The sequence below is a fragment of the Tetrahymena thermophila genome, assembly GCF_000189635.1.
Source record: "Tetrahymena thermophila SB210 genomic scaffold scf_8254811, whole genome shotgun sequence".
NCBI lineage: Eukaryota > Ciliophora > Oligohymenophorea > Hymenostomatida > Tetrahymenidae > Tetrahymena > Tetrahymena thermophila.
In genome coordinates this window covers 624,921-640,147 of record NW_002476567.1, presented here as the reverse complement: position 1 = coordinate 640,147, position 15,227 = coordinate 624,921, and the positions used below count along the sequence as shown (strand labels likewise).

At 21.3% G+C, this 15,227-nt stretch overlaps 2 protein-coding genes across 2 annotated transcripts; both read left to right on the top strand. All coding sequences in view use genetic code 6, as the record gives it.

Annotated features, from left to right (window-relative positions):
* Positions 1 to 1,455: 1,455 nt before the first annotated feature.
* Positions 1,456 to 6,008, top strand: TTHERM_000062689 (transmembrane protein, putative; the record flags this gene model as incomplete). Its single annotated transcript, XM_012795538.1, has 7 exons — positions 1,456 to 1,990; positions 2,052 to 3,024; positions 3,206 to 4,161; positions 4,220 to 4,245; positions 4,297 to 4,489; positions 4,655 to 4,804; positions 5,263 to 6,008. The coding sequence occupies 7 exons, from the start codon at positions 1,456 to 1,458 to the stop codon at positions 6,006 to 6,008; spliced, it is 3,579 nt and encodes a 1,192-aa protein (XP_012650992.1).
* A 3,373-nt stretch (positions 6,009 to 9,381) lies between these two features.
* On the top strand, positions 9,382 to 14,094 carry TTHERM_000062688 (transmembrane protein, putative; the record flags this gene model as incomplete). The annotated part of the gene is made up of 6 exons (XM_012795537.1): positions 9,382 to 9,916; positions 9,978 to 10,950; positions 11,012 to 11,837; positions 12,063 to 12,087; positions 12,146 to 12,460; positions 13,349 to 14,094. 6 exons carry the CDS (start codon positions 9,382 to 9,384, stop codon positions 14,092 to 14,094), a joined length of 3,420 nt encoding a protein of 1,139 aa, XP_012650991.1.
* Between the last annotated feature and the right edge of the window lie 1,133 nt (positions 14,095 to 15,227).

The window sequence follows — 15,227 nt, the reverse complement described above, 5'->3', positions numbered from 1 at the left end:
AGTTAAAAAATCATATAGCTATTTCCATAATTAATTTATTTCTTACTAATTTTTTAGGTAACATTTTTTTCTAGAAAAATTAAAGAAAATTAATTCAAAATTATTTAATAAAGCTTATTTTTATTGTTTACAGAATTCTAATTTAAGGTTCAAAATGTCTGATTTTGCTTCAGAAAGATCTATTTTGATCAGCTAATTAAAAAATGTTTTAGAAACAGTTGCGGTAATCTTCTAGGCTATTCTCGAAGATAGGAGATAGTCTATAGTTAGCTTTTTACTCTTTTTATCTCTATTTTTCATATAAATTGTTTACGCTCCTTATATCAATCTTACTGTCTAATTAAAAAATTAATGCTTAATCACTTTTAATTTTTTACTAAGTTTCAACTTGCTTCTAGTAGCTTATATAGATAACTGGGACTAGTTTAATATATTTTTGCTTATTTCTATCCCAATAGCAATTAGAATAGCATATTAAATTTATAATTTTAGAGAAGAATAAATTATCAAAAAACTTTTTAGTGAAAATATAAATGAAATATAATAGCTATAAGAGTTTAATTTCTCTATAAATGATTAATAGAAAAGATACTAGCATTATGCAATTGATTTCTATTTAAGAACTCTTTATTATGGTATCTAGATAGATTTTGATAAATATCTTTCTTCTTAAACATCTATTTTGCTAGAAAAAATTTATTTAGATCATATTCAAAATTGCTTACAGCCACTATCTTGCTTTTGTTAAAATGTAAACTTTTTTCTTTAAAATTTTATCATTTTTTAATGTTGATAATTTAATTTAAATATTTATTGTTCTATTAATTTTAGTAAGTAGATGAAAAAGATAAAACCTTGAGAAGTAACATCCTTTATGACTATATGGAAAGATACTTTGAATTTGAGCTTTCTAAATGCAAAAAGATGAGTTTCCTTCATTCATCTTATTTATCATTTTTATTAGATGTATAGGGTAATTTCAACAAATTTTTTGTAAAGGCAAATTAAATTTTGAATACTTGTGATAGCTAAATATTATATATGAAACAAATAAAAATGCTGATATAAAAGGCTAAAGATATTCAAAAAAGTGTTTTATTTAATTCTAGAAATACAGAAGAATAGTAACTAGAGTTTATAGAAATGATAGAATTTGATGAAATAATCAATTAATGTTTTAACCAGATTAAATGTTTTTTGCAACAAAAAAAATAAACTTTGCTTTCTATAAGCAATGACTTTATTGATATCAAAGCTATGAATAAAAACCTCTTAAAGATTTACAAACAAAGAAAAGATATTTGTTAAAATATTATTCACATGATTTAAAAAAAAATTTATAGTCAGCAATTAGAATTTTTAATTGAGATTTATGAAAATTATTTGTTAATAGGTAATGACTTAAGCAAGTAATACAAAAGAGTTAAATAAAGTAATATATAGACGCATAATTAAATGAAATAAACTTATGCAGTAGATGAAACAAAGGGGTTCGTTTTTATGAGTCTTTCTGAGAATATTGGCCAAATTGTTAAAGTTTCCAATAACTTTGAAAAAATAGTAAAAATATTAAATAATAAGCAAGCCATTGGTAAAAATATTAACTTTCTCTAACCTAGTGTAATATCTAAATGTCATGATTAAATTTTGTAAAGTTTTCTAAATAAAAGAAATAAAATCAACAAAACTGCCCATCTTTATCCTGTTATCGGAATTGATAAAGATTACTGGGCTATACCATATGATATAAAACTTCAACCATGCTAATTAGAAAACTATAATTTTGGTATTTGTGCATAAATTAGTTAGATAAATGACAATAAAATGTACATTTTAGTTGATAAGAAATAAAATTTTTAAATATCTACCATTTCATGCCAATTTTATTCATAAATCTTATCTGAATCAATACCAAAATAAAATATTTCTTAGATAAGCCTTAGTTCTCTTATTCCTTGCTTCCCTGCTATATTTCATGTATACCAATAAAGTAAATTAAATTTATTTTTATATAATGATTTATAAATAAATTTATTTTATTTACCATTTAGATATTAAAAAATAAATTGATGATAAATCAGTTGACAGAGAATTCACAACAATATTGTTTAAACCAAACAGCTATGAATAATTGATTAAACTTTAAAGTCTGGTTTTTGATTATAAAAAAGCTTATTAATTGTTAGATTATTAAATATTTGGGGTTAAAGGAGATATTTATCATATCTAGAATGAGCATATTGAAATAATTTAAATTAAAATAAATGAAGTAGTTTAGATATTTGATGATAATTTAAAAATTGAACAATTGAATTAACTATAAAATTGGATGGAATTAAACAAACCTGAAGCAGAATCAACTCCACATTCTTTTAATTAAATGGCAAATGAGTTATTTAATTAGCTTTCTGAAAATTATAATAATTAGGGCTTTGTTGAATGCAGCCAGATTTCTCAAGAGGGGGTAAAAGAAATAGTGAATCTTAGAAAAATTGAATTCTAAAACTCGTTTGAAACAGGAGCTCTTCTATCTCCTTAATTTAGGCAAAAGATTTCTTTAAGTGAAGAAAGAATATTTAATGAGTAATATTTGTAAGAAAATACAAGATTGCTATAGGCTAATTCTAATGCACATAAAAATGTTAGCATAACTTAAAATAATATTTAACTTAATCCTTTAAATACTGGTGAAAAAGATTTCTAATCCTACCTGAGCAATTAAGAGATATATTCTATAAGAAATAATGAATTTTATTAAATAAAAAATAGTGAATTAAGATTTTCTACAGCATAAAGAGCAGCATTTCTATCTGAATACAACACTTTAGATACTCTTAGAAATAAATAGAGTGGATTGAATTATTTTATTGATAATTAATAAGTAAAAGCAAAAAATTAGTAGAATTGCTAAAAATAATTCAGTAGTGACATTAAAGAAAGCTAATTATTTTCGTCTAATGAATAATAATTAGAATTAAAATTAGAAACAAGTATGCATTCTTCTAAATAAAGCTCAGTTTTAAGGTAAATTAAACATTTTTTAAGAGTTAATTGAAGCATTAAAAAATTTAATACAAACAAATAGGAAACATATTATCAAAAAAATGAATTAAAATGAAAAGTTCACTGGTATATTCATGGTCAGACTATTTGGAGTCATAGGATTATTATGCTTTTTAATTGTGAGCTCTGTACTTTTTTATAGCTTAAATGAATAATTGTAAAACTAAAAAAACGATTATCAAAATGTTAGTTGGGGTTCTTAAATAAAAAGCCCTATGGGAGAAGTACTTTCAGATAGGCTATTTGCACTTCTTATCTAGACTCCTCCATTTAATTTTTCTGGATAAGAACAAATTTAATTATTCAAAAGAATTTAACAATAATAAATAAAAAATTATAACACTATTAAAAACTTAATGATCAGATTTATATAATCCGATAAGAGCAAAACAGACCTTTATAATTTCGTACTTAATAATTAGTTTAATTATGTATTTGTCAGTTCAAATACAACTTTATCATAGACAAATCTAAATTTTGGTTACTCTTTGTTAATAAATTTTGCTCAATTGTTCTTTGTGAGCAATAATTAAGATCCTCAATCATTAAACCAAAACTAAATTTCTTAAAATTATATTTCTAATTATAACTTATTGACTAACATCACTAAAGAAGTTTCTAATAAAGTAAACTAAACTTTTGATTAAAACGAAGAAATTGTTCTTGCATTTTTAATAGCAATTGCAGTAACTACTTTTATATTCGCCCTCACTTTTCCTATTATAAACTATTACTTCCTGCAAAAGATCTAGATTATATTAAAATTATTTGCTACTCTTACACCAAAAAACTTAATTTTTATGATTAAAGAAATTACAAATTGCTTACATTTAATAGAATCAAATTCTCTTAATTAAGATGATAAATTTACACAAACAAAAAATAAAATGTCAAGCTAATAAAATCTTTAAAAACATATTGAAGATCAAATTTAAAAAAAGAAAAATATAAGTGCTACAAATAGTATCCATGAGTTTAAAATTAAAGTTGCTATCTTATCTCTATCTTTTTTCTTATTGGCTTAGGTTGCCAGCGTGACAAATTATTTTTTACTAAATAATTTTATATAATAGGAGAAAGTCAATAGAAAATTTATAGGTATTATTTATTTAGTTATTATTCAAAACATAATTAATATTTTTTATAACTTACTTAGATGATTTAATGATGGTTAGTGATTATGTAATAAATTTACAAATTTTAAGGTCTCCAATTATCTTATTAAAATTATAGCAAACTGCAACTCAAGAATATATCGATCTAGCCTTAAATGATGCATATTAAAACCAAAAATACCTTACAATTTTGAATGACTTGGTTAACTAATTATATGATTAGGATATATAATCTGATTTTAAAGAATATTCTATTCAAGTTTTCTAATAAAATGCTTGCTAGGCAGTTAGTGAAAACTAAAATCTTATAAGTGATAATCTATTTTAAATAGAAGAATGCAAATCAATAGCAAATGGTATTTTTAACAAAGGGTTTATTTAAGTAGCATAATTTTTAATAAATATTTATTCTTAAAGAATTTCGGCTTTTGTTGAAAATGATTTAACTAAATTTGTATAGTTAATTATAAATTAAGAATAAGAGTTTAATAATGCTCAAAATTTATATGCAAGAATCTATTTTTAATATGTAGTTGAAAGTTTGGTGTAGAAAATGACAGAAATAACATATAATCACTACGATAATATGATTAAAATGAATTATATTTACTTATTTTTAGCTATAAGTACATTCATATTATCAATATACATATCTTTTTTTAAGTTTTTTGGATCTTTAATTGATAAAATTAAACATACTAAGCTATTACTTAACCTAATAGATATTTAAATTATTGAAGAAAATTAATACATATTGACATATTTAAAAATTTAAAAATGAAATAAATTAATAATTATACTTTATTTATTTATATTATTGTTTGTAAGTAAACCACATAATAAATTATTACCACTTCGTTTTTTAAATTACTTATCAGATTTCATAATTTTATAATTTAATTTAAAGAAAAAAATTTTTAATTCAAAACTAAGAAATCAATGATTGATAAAGGAGGTTGAAGAACTATATTAATACTGAAATTTATTTTTGACATATTTTTTAATGATAAATGTGATTTAAAATTTGAAAAAATAAATACAAGGTAAATAAATTTAATTTAAAAATTTTATTCATATTTAATAGGTGATTTAATGAATGTTTATGAGTTCTGCATCACTACTAGTGCATTAAGAATTCCTTTGATTATTTATAAGTTGCAAGACCATTTATCCTAAACCTATATAGATCTGATTAATTAGAAACTATAAATGGCAGACGGAATCTTAAAAACAATATATAATTTAGTAAATAAAGTATATAACGATAAAAGATATGAATAATAATCTTTTAAAAATTTTGTGATGTAAGCCTTACAAGACGATTCTTGTTTAGTAATTTAATAAAATCTAAATCTTTTGGATAATCCATAATTTTCGTTGGAATTATGCAATTCAATTGCTAATGGAGTTTTTTAATAAGGACTTATTTAAGTGGTAAAATTACATACAGACTTGTACTCATAACGATCTCCTGAAATTTTAAAATCTGACATGTAAAACTTTTTTGAAATGATAATACGACAAGAATAGGATTTGAGTGAAACTGACCATTTTTATTTAAGAATATACCTTGAATATGTTATTGAATGTATTGAATCAAAAATTGCTCAAATTACATACGACCATTATGATTATATGATTAAAATGAACTAGATAATATTCGCTGTATCAGTAGTAGCATTTCTATTTTTAATATACATTTCCTTTTTCAAGTTTTTCGAATATTCAATTGGTTAGATCAGATAGTCAAAGCTTTTACTAAATTTACTAGATATTAAGGCTATAGAAGATAATTAATATATTTTAACTTACTTATAAATTCAAAGATGAATCAGTTTATTAATTTTACTGATAGCTTTTATATTGTTTAAAGTAAAAATAAAAACCATTTTTATTTTTTGAAGAATTTATATATCTATTTGATTTGCTAAATTTGTATGAGAATTGGATAAATTTAACATATTTTTTTAATAACGATTGTAATTTTAATTTACAAACAATATATTCTTAAGAACATTTTTGAGAAATCAAAGCAAAGGAAAGATGAATTTTTTCTTTAGTATCAAACTAATTTAATCATCTCTAAATTGCAGATAAGAGGTATTTTTGAATTTAGTTATTTAATCAAAAATAACTTTTCTGCTGGTATTATTTATATTTCAAAATAAAATATCCTTTAAAATTTCTTTACAATTTGAATGATTGAAAAGATAGTTGAGTAATATAAAATATAAATTCCCAAAAACAAATATAATTTATAATTGATTGATGGGATAATCAATATTGCTCTATTTAAATGAAAGCAAATTTTTTTAAAAAAACTGTTTACTTATCAAAGTTAAACATTTGATTTGAAACACAAGTTTATTGGCATTAATTCATTTATTTTTATGTAAACAAACAAAGTAAAAGGAATTTATATCTAGCTCACAAGTGTCATGCAGATTTTGTTAAATGCTTTATAATTGGATTTTTCTTTCTCTTAGCCACTTCATTAAAGTATAAAAAAGTTATTTAAAACATTTTTAAATGAAAAAAAAAAAAAATAAATTCCATTTAAATATCTAATAACTGTTGTTAATTTACATTTCATAAATTAAAAATACACTTTTTACTTAAACTTATAAGTATTGATAATATTAAGTAAAACTAAATAAACTTTTGTAACATATAATGTAAGTATTAATATTAATACAAATATTATGTCAAATTTAAATATCACCAAATAAAATTAGATGAATTTTTACTGCGTAACATTCATTATTAGCAACCAAATTAATATTAATTAATTAAATTTATATCATTATTTTACAAGTTAACATTATCTTAGAATTAAATTTAGTTAACTAAGAGGAATTGAAGTATCAGTGCTAATGCATGGATTGCCTATTTCAAATAAAAAAAGTATTTATATAAATCATGTAATTTTTAATTTCATCAATTTTTAAATAAAGAAAAAAAAAATATTTGTAAAAATACTCAATAAAATCAGAATTAACCCTTATATTAAAATGAAGAAAAAATAATTACACATTCAATCAGAATAAAATCTAAATCGTAATTTTTCAAATGTAAATTCAATTATTTAAAAAGGAAGATTGTTTAAGAAAATTCAAAAAATAACGCTAGCTGTCTTTTTATTTACACTCTAATTTACATAAAATTTAATAATTAATTTTCTTTTAGTTACTTGTTTTTAATTCTCAAATTTATTCTATTCCTCAATCTATTTTATTGCTACTAATTTATTGCAAGACAAACTAACAATAAGAATAATTATTTACTATCAAAAACATTCTTAAAATTTTAAAATGAATAATACCTTAAATAGTTAGAAGCGAAAATTGAAGAGCCATTTTTTAGAATAATTCTTTATCAAAAATAGTACACCTCTATTCAAGTCTTTTGATAGGAATTTGGCATTTAGTATCTTGCTTATATTTATTAAGAACTTTTAATATATTCAACTTTAAATCACTTCGTAGATGTTTAACATTCTCAGTATGAAAGATAATAATTGCTAATATGCTAAGAATTTTATGGTCTTATTTGGAAAAGATGATACTTAACTCTTTTATTTGATAATTTCATTATCTTTTAATATTCTACTCATTTTAATAGTTGTAGCTTATGTCGTAATATTTTTGCTTAAAAGACAGCTTTTTAAAACAAATATGGCGCTATCTATAATTACCAAGGTTTACTCATACATATTTTTTATACCATCTATTATCTTCTCAGGTCTTTAGTTAAAAAATCACATAGCTATTTCCATAATTAATTTATTACTTACTAATTTTTTAGGTAATATTATTTTTCTAGAAAAATTAAAGAAAATTAATTCAAAATTATTTAATAAAGCTTATTTTTATTGTTTACAGAACTCTAATTTAAGGTTCAAAATGTCTGATTTTGCTTCAGAAAGATCTATTTTGATCAGCTAATTAAAAAATGTTTTAGAAACAGTTGCGGTAATCTTGTAGGCTATTCTTGAAGATAGAAGATAGTCTATAGTTAGCTTTTTACTCTTTTTATCACTATTTTTCATATAAATCGTTTACACTCCTTATATCAATCTTACTGTCTAATTAAAACATTAATACTTAATCACTTTTAATTTATTACTAAGTTTCAATTTGTTTCTGGCAGCTTATATAGATAACTGGGACTAGTTTAATATATTTTTACTTATTTCTATCCCAATAGCAATTAGAATAGCATATTAAATTTATAATTTTAGAGAAGAATAAATAATCAAAAAACTTTTTAGTGAAAATATAAATGAAAATTAATAGCAAAAAGAGTTTAATTTCTCTATAAATGATTAATAGAAAAGATACAAGCATTATGCAATTGATTTCTATTTAAGAACTCTTTACTATGGTATTTAGATAGATTTTGATAAATATCTTTCTTCTTAAACATCTATTTTGCTAGAAAAAATTTATTTAGATCATATTCAAAATTGCTTACAGCCACTATCTTGCTTTTGTTAAAATGTAAACTTTTTTCTTTAAAATTTTATCATTTTTTAATGTTGATAATTTAATTTAAAAACTTATTGTTCTATTAATTTTAGTAAGTAGATGAAAAAGATAAAACCTTGAGAAGTAACATCCTTTATGACTATATGGAAAGATACTTTGAATTTGAGCTTTCTAAATGCAAAAAGATGAGTTTCCTTCATTCATCTTATTTATCATTTTTATTAGATGTTTAGGGTAATTTCAACAAATTTTTTGTTAAGGCAAATTAAACTTTGAATACTTGTGAAAGCTAAATATTATATATGAAACAAATAAAAATGATGATATAAAAGGCGAAGGAAATTCAAAAAAATGTTTTATTTCATTCTAGAAATACAGAAAAATAGTAACTAGAGTTTATAGAAATGATAGAATTTGATGAAATAATCAATTAATGCTTTAACCAGATTAAATGTTTTTTGCAAAAAAAAAAATAAACTTTGCTTTCTATAAGCAATGACTTTATTGATATCAAGGCTATGAATAAAAACCTCTTGAAGATTTACAAACAAAGAAAAGATATTTATTAAAATATTAATCACATGATTAAAAAAAAAATTTATAGCCAGCAATTAGAATTTTTAATAGAGATTTATGAAAATTATTTTTTAATAGGCAATGACTTAAGCAAGTAATACAAAAGAGTTAAATAAAGTAATATATAGACGCATAATTAAATGAAATAAACTTATGCAGTAGATGAAACAAAGGGGTTCGTTTTTATGAGTCTTTCTGAGAATATTGGCCAAATTGTTAAAGTTTCTAACAACTTTGAATAAATAGTAAAAATATGTAATAATAAACAAGCCATTGGTAAAAATATTAATTTTCTCTAACCTTGTGTAATAGCTAAATGTCATGATTAAATTTTGTAAAGTTTTCTAAATAAAAGAAATAAAATCAACAAAACTGCCCATCTTTATCCTGTTATCGGAATCGATAAGGATTACTGGGCTATACCATATGATATAAAACTTCAACCTTGCTAATTAGAAAACTACAATTTTGGTATTTGCGCATAAATTAGTTAGATAAATGATAACAAAATGTACATTTTAGTTGATAAGAAATAAAATTTTTAAATATCTACTGTTTCATACTAATTTTATAAATAAATCTTAGCTGAATCAATATCAAAATAAAATATTTCTTAGATAAGCCTCAGTTCTCTCATTCCTTGTTTCACTGCTATATTTCATGTATACCAATAAAGTAAATTAAATTTATTTTTATATAATGATTTATAAATAAATTTATTTTATTTACCATTTAGATATTAAAAAATAAACTGATGATAAATCAGTTGACAGAGAATTCACAACAATATTGTTTAAACCAAACAGCTATGAATAATTAATTAAACTTTAAAGTCTGGTTTTTGATTATAAAAAAGCTTATTAATTGTTAGATTATTAAATATTTGGGGTTAAAGGAGATATTTATCATATCTAGAATGAGCATATTGAAATAGTTTAAATTAAAATAAATGAAGTAGTTTAGATATTTGATGATAATTTAAAAATTGAACAATTGAATTAACTATAAAATTGGATGGAATTAAACAAGCCTGAAGTAGAATCAACTCCACATTCTTTTAATTAAATGGCAAATGAGTTATTTAATTAGCTTTCTGAAAATTATAATAATTAGGGCTTTGTAGAATGCAGTCAAATTTCTTAAGAAGGGGTGAAAGAAACAGTGAATCTTAAAAAGATTGAATTCTAAAACTCTTTTGAAACCGGAGTTCTTCTATCTCCTTAATTAAGATAAAAGATTTCTTTAAGTGAAGAAAGAATATTTAATGAGTAATATTTGTAAGAAAATACAAGATTGCTATAGGCTAATTCTAATGCACATAAAAATGTTAGCATAACTTAAAATAATATTTAACTCAATCCTTTAAATACTGGAGAAAAAGATTTCTAATTCTACCTGAACAATTAAGAAATATATTCTATAAGAAATAATGAATTTTATTAAATAAAAAATAGTGAATTAAGATTTTCTACAGCATAAAGAGCAGCATTTCAATCTGAATACAACATTTTAGATACTCTTAGAAATAAATAGGGTGGATTGAATTATTTTATTGATAATTAATAAGTAAAAGCAAACAATTAGTAGAATTGCTAAAAATTATTCAGTAGTGACATTAAAGAAAGCTAATTATTTTCATCTAATGAATAATAATTAGAATTAAAATTAGAAACAAGTATGCATTCTTCTAAATAAAGCTCAGTTTTAAGGTAAATTAAACATTTTTTAAGAGTTAATTGAAGCATTAAAAAATTCAATACAAACAAATAGGAAACATATTATCAAAAAAATGAATTAAAATGAAAAATTCAATGGTATATTCATAGTCAGACTATTTGGAATCATAGGATTATTATGCTTTTTAATTGTGAGCTCTGTACTTTTTTATAGCTTAAATAAATAATTGTAAAACTAAAAAAACGATTATCAAAATGTTAGTTGGGGTTCTTAAATAAAAAGCCCAATGGGAGAAGTACTTTCAGATAGGCTATTTGCAGTTCTTATCTAGACTCCTCCATTTAATTTTTCTGGATAAGAACAAATTTAATTATTCAAAAGAATTTAACAATAATAAATAAAAAACTATAACACTATTAAAAACTTAATGATCAGATTTATTTAATCTGATAAGAGCAAAACAGATCTTTATAACTTCGTACTTGATAATTAGTTTAATTATGTATTTGTCAGTTCAAGTGCAACTACTTCAAAGACAATTCTAAATTTTGGTTACTCTTTGTTAATAAATTTTGTTCAATTGTTCTTTGTGAGCTATAATTAAGATCCTCAAACATTAAACCAAAACCAAATTACTTTAAATTACATTTCTAATTATAACTTATTGTCTAACATCACTAAAGAAGTTTCTAATAAAGTAAACTAAACTTTTGATTAAAACGAAGAAACAGTTCTTACATTTTTAATAGCAATTGCAGTAACTACTTTTATATTCGCCCTCACTTTTCCTATTATAAACTATTACTTCCTGCAAAAGATCTAGATTATATTAAAATTATTTGCTACTCTTACACCAAAAAACTTAATTTTTATGATTAAAGAAATTACAAATTGCTTACATCTAATAGAATCAAATTCAGTAAATTAAGATGATAAATTTACACAAGCAAAAAATAAAATGTCAAGCTAATAAAATCTTTAAAAATAAATTGAAGAGTAAATTTAAAAAAAGAAAAATATAAGTGCTACAAATAGTATCCATGAGTTTAAAATTAAAGTTGCTATCTTATCTCTATCTTTTTTCTTATTGGCTTAAGTTGCCAGCGTGACAAATTATTTTTTACTAAATAATTTTATATAATAGGAGAAAGTCAATAGAAAATTTATAGGTATTATTTTTTTAGTTATTATTCAAAGCATAATTAATATTTTTTATAACTTACTTAGATGATTTAATGATAGTTAGTGATTATGTAATAAATTTACAGATTTTAAGGTCTCCATTTATCTTATTAAAATTATAGCGATCTACAACTTAAGATTATACCAATCTACTCTTAAATAATGCATATTAAAACCAAAAATACCTTACAATTTTGAATGACTTGGTTAACTAATTATATGATTAGGATATATAATCTGATTTTAAAGAATATTCAATTCAAGTTTTCTAATAAAATGCTTGCTAGGCAGTTAGTGAAAACTAAAATCTTATAAGTGATAATCTATTTTAAATAGAAGAGTGCAAATCAATAGCAAATGGTATTTTTAACAAAGGGTTTATTTAAGTAGCATAATTTTTAATAAATATTTATTCATAAAGAATTTCGGCTTTTGTTGAAACTGATTTAACTAAATTTGTTTAGGAAATTATAACTTAAGAAAAAGAGTTTAATAATGCTCAAAATTTCTATACAAGAATCTATTTTTAATATGTAGTTGAAAGTTTGGTGTAGAAAATGACAGAAATAACATATAATCACTATGATAATATGATTAAAATGAATTATATTTACTTATTTTTAGCTATAAGTACATTCATATTATCAATTTACATATCTTTTTTTAAGTTTTTTGGATCTTTAATTGATAAAATTAAACTTACTAAGCTATTGCTTAACCTAATAGATATTTAAATTATTGAAGAAAATTAATACATATTGACATATTTAAAAATTTAAAAATGAAATAAATTAATAATTATACTTTATTTATTTATATAATTGTTTGTAAGTAAACCAGAAAATAAATTATGACCATTTCCACTTCGTTATTTTTAAATTACCTTTCAGATTTAATAATTTTATAATTTAATTAAAAGAAAAAAAATTTTAATTTAAAAACTAAGAAATGAATGATTGATAAAGAAGGTTGAAGAACTATATTAATAATATTTAAATTTATTTTCAGATATATTTTTTAGAGATAAAAAAATATTTAATTTTACTTGAACTTCTATCTGTAGTCACCAATGAATTTAGTTGTATTTTTAAAAATCTGATATTTATTTCAATCATTTTTATTCCCGAATAGAATTTTTGGGAATAATTAATTATCTATTTTTTATTATTTTTTAAATTTTTTAAAATTTAAGAAAAATAAATACAAGGTAAAATAATTTAATTTGAAAATTTTTTTCATATTTAATAGGTGATTTAATGAATATTTATGAGTTCTGCATCACTACTAGTACATTAAGAATTCCTTTGATTATTTATAAGTTACAAGACAATTTATCCTAAACCTATATAGATCTGATTAATTAGAAACTATAAATGGCAGACGGAATCTTAAAAACAATATATAATTTAGTAAATAAAGTATATAACGATAAAAGATATGAATAATAATCTTTTAAAAATTTTGTGATGTAGGCCTTACAAGACGATTCTTGTTTAGTAATTTAATAAAATCTAAATTTTTTGGATAATCCATAATTTTCGTTGGAATTATGCAATTCAATTGCAAATGGAGTTTTTTAATAAGGATTTATTTAAGTAGTAAAATTACATACAGACTTGTACTCATAACGATCTCCTGAAATTTTAAAATCTGACATGTAAAACTTTTTTGAAATGATAATACGACAAGAATAGGATTTGAGTGAAACTGACCATTTTTATTTAAGAATATACCTTGAATATGTTATTGAATTTATTGAATCAAAAATTGCTCAAATTACATACGACCATTATGAATATATGATTAAAATGAACTAGATAATATTCGCTGTACCAGTAGTAGCATTTCTATTTTTAATATACATTTCCTTTTTCAAGTTTTTCGAATATTCAATTGGTTAGATCAGATAGTCAAAGCTTCTACTAAATTTACTAGATATTAAGGCTATAGAAGATAATTAATATATTTTAACTTACTTATAAATTCAAAGATGAATCAGTTTATTAAATTTATTAAAGTAACAACTTTTATTTTGTTTAAAGTAAAAATAAAAACCATTTTATTTTTTGAAGAATTTATATATCTATTTGATTTGCTGAATTTGTATGAGAATTGGATAAATGTAACATATTTTTTTAATAACGATTGTAATTTTAATTTACAAAAATATATTCTTAAGAACATTTTTGAGAAATCAAAGCAAAGGAAAGATGAATTTTTTCTTTAGTATCAAACTAATTTAATCATCGCTAAATTGCAGATATGAGGTATTTTTGAATTTAGTTATTTAATCAAAAATAACTTTTCTGCTGGTATTATTTATATTTCAAAATAAAATATCCTTTAAAATTTCTTTACAATTTGAATGATTGATTAGATAGCTGAGTAATATAAAATATAAATTCCCAAAAACAAATATAATTTATAATTGATTGATGGGATAATCAATATTGCTCTATTTAAACGAAAGTAGATTTTTTTAAAAAAAATCTTTACTTATCAAAGTTAAACATTTGATTTGAAATACAAGTTTATTGGCATTAATTCATTTATTTTTATGTAAACAAACAAAGTAAAAGGAATTTATATCTAGCTCACAAGAGTCATGCAAATTTTGTTAAATGATTTATAATTGGATTTTCTTTCTCTTAGCCACTTCATTAAAGTATAAAAAAGTTATTTAAAACATTTTTAAATGAAAAAAAAAATAAATCCATTTAAATATCTAATAACTGTTGTTATTATTTACATTTCATAAATTAAAAATACACTTTTTACTTAAACTTATAAGTATTGATACTATTACGTAAAACTAAATAAATTTTTGTAAACATATAATCTAAGTATTAATATCAATACAAATATTATGTCAAATTTAAATATCGCCGAATAACATTAGATGAATTTTTACTGCGTAACATTCATCATTTGCAACCAAATTAATATTAATTAATTAAATTTATATCATTATTTTACAAGTTAACATTATTTTAGAATTAAATTTTGTTTACCAAGAGGAATTTAAGTATTAGTATTAATGCATGGATTGCCTATATTTCAAATTAAAAAAATATTTATATAAATCCTGTAATTTTTAATTTCATCAATTTTTAAATAAAGAAAAAAA